Here is a 2482-nt window from a genome sequence, read left to right on the forward strand (position 1 = left end):
TCCAAGGCAGTTCAACTCCAAAGATAGAGGATCAGTTTTCGGGCTCTGAGAGCCGAGTCGACTCCAAGATGATCCGAGTCGACTCGAGAAAGAAATGCAGAAAATTAGATCTCTGGAACCCTGAGAACGAGTCATCTCCAGAGGGTCGAGTCATCTCCGGATACTGGCGAGTCAACTCCAGGTTTGGCCGAGTCGACTCCAGAACGGGACAACACTTTAATTCAAATCCTGAACAGTGGGCGAGTCGTCTCTAGTAAAGCAAGAGTCGACTCCAGCAACAGCCGAGTCGACTCCAGATCGAGCGAGTCGACTCCGACCCCAACGGATACATTGTCAGGAGTTGCAGACTGTGCCAAACGGCCACAAATTAGTGTCTAATGGCTAGTTTCCAAAAGGGACTGCTTAAATAGCCAGAGTGAACAGTAGTAGACACCAAGAGAGTTACTCCATTTGTGCATTAAGTGTTTTCCATCTACCAAGAGTCTATTGAGAGAAAAGACAAGCAAAAGAAGGAAGAAAACGCATTCAATACATTCCTAGAAGTCTTCCCTTCGCATTCAAGGCTCTTCCTCTGACATCAGATCTTCAGTGCACTCAAAGAGGAGACTCAGAGTTCGAGAAGCCCCTTCTTCCTCTTCCAAAATCTGTTTGAGGGCTTCTAACTCTACTCTATTCATATTGGTTAATATTTACTTATTAAGAAGCTTTCCTTGTAACTTTTTCCAAACTATTTTCTTACTTGATTTAATTAGGGGATTGAATCAAGGGTTGTAAGGTTTGTTGGTGAGCCAAGGTTAAAACCAACGGTGTAAGGGTTCGATTGTGATCCCAGAAAAATAATCGGGTGGTTCTAGTCGGTGAGCCTGTGAAAACCGACCAAGTTCGTTGTGATCTCGCGAAAATAACAAGTTGGGTTGTGAATTTGTAAAACAACCTGCTGTAATCCAAGAGATTATAGTGAACTTCCAAGTGAAGCTTGGGAGTGGACGTAGGAGCAAGGGTTAGCTCCGAACCACTATAAATTGGTTTGTGTTTATATTGGCTGTTGTCCTCTCTCTCTCTCTATCTCTCTTCATTCACTTCATCTAGTAACTTAACTAGTTTGCTTGTAATAGATTTAGTTAATTACTAATCATAGTTTTTAATTGGTCGAGATTTAATCCAAACCCAATTCACCCCCCCTCCCCCCCCCCTCTTGGGTTGTCTTCTTGGGCAACAGAGCTACATCAAATGGACATAAAAAACAACATTTTTAAATGGAGATCTTAAAGAAGATGTATGCATGTGTCAACCTAATGGTTTTCATAGTGAGAAAGGCAGTCACTTAGTTTACAAGTTAAAGAAAAATATATGGATTAAAATAGGCTTCCCGTCAAGGGTACATAAAGTTTCACAACGTTGTGTTTTCATATGGTTTTTTAGAGAATATCATTGATCAATGTATATACTTTAAGATTAGTGGGAGCAAATATATTTTCTTAGTTCTATATGTAGATGATATTTTACTTGCAAGTATTGACTTGGGTTTACTGTGTGAGACTAAACAATTTCTTACCCAGAACTTGGAAATGAAGGATATGGGTGAAGCCTCTTATATCATTGGTATAGAGATTCACAACGATAAAGTCAAAAGAAATTTAGGACTATTTCAAAATACTTACATTAAAAAGGTTTTGGAAAGATTTAGGATGAAGGATTGGTCACCTATTTCTGTACCTATCATCAAAGGAGACAAATTTAGTTTGAACCAATGTCCCTGGAACATATTGGAACGAGAATAGATGAAAGACATCCCTTATGCTTCTGTAGTAGGGAGCCTTATGTATGCACAGGTATGCACTAGGCCTGATATTGGATATCCAGTAGAAATGTTTGGCAGATACCAAAGTAACCCAGATATAGAGCACTGGAAAGCTGTCAAAACGGTTATGAGGTACTTGCAAGGAAATAAAGACTTCAAGCTTATATACAGACATTCTGACCGTTTGGAAGTGGTTGCATATTCAGATTCGAATTTTGTTGGAAACACAGATACAAGAAAGTCTACTTCAGGATACATCTTCCTTCTTATTGGAAGTGTCGTATCTTGGAAAAGTATAAAACAAACTATTGTTGCATCATCCACTATGGAGGCAGAATTTATCGCATGCTATGAAGCTACAGCATAGGCATAATGGTTGAAGAATTTTATATCTAGCCTAAAGGTTGTCGATTCTGTTACTAGGCCATTGAAGATTTTCTGTGATAATTCGGCTACAGTTTTCTTCTCTAAAAATAACAAAAATGGAAGCCAAAATAAGCACATTAATATAAAGTGTTTGGTTGTTAAAGAAAATATTAACAAGCTGTTAGATGTATGCCCTAGAAGCCAATCTGGCTGACACATTATTAATTCTGGACATAAATTTGTACTTGACTTTATTATTATTGAATAATAAATGGACATCTTTTCATTCATATTGTTTATGTGTCTATGAATCGT

The 2482-nt window shown here is 38.4% G+C and overlaps 1 protein-coding gene across 1 annotated transcript; it reads left to right on the forward strand.

Moving 5' to 3' along the window:
* The first annotated feature begins 1781 nt into the window (after positions 1-1781).
* On the forward strand, positions 1782-2168 carry LOC120106026 (secreted RxLR effector protein 161-like). Its single transcript, XM_039118874.1, has one exon. The coding sequence runs from the start codon at positions 1782-1784 to the stop codon at positions 2166-2168; it is 387 nt and encodes a 128-aa protein (XP_038974802.1).
* The last annotated feature ends 314 nt before the right edge of the window (positions 2169-2482 follow it).

Source organism: Phoenix dactylifera, unplaced genomic scaffold, assembly GCF_009389715.1.
Source record: "Phoenix dactylifera cultivar Barhee BC4 unplaced genomic scaffold, palm_55x_up_171113_PBpolish2nd_filt_p 000433F, whole genome shotgun sequence".
Classification (NCBI taxonomy): Eukaryota; Viridiplantae; Streptophyta; class Magnoliopsida; order Arecales; family Arecaceae; genus Phoenix; species Phoenix dactylifera.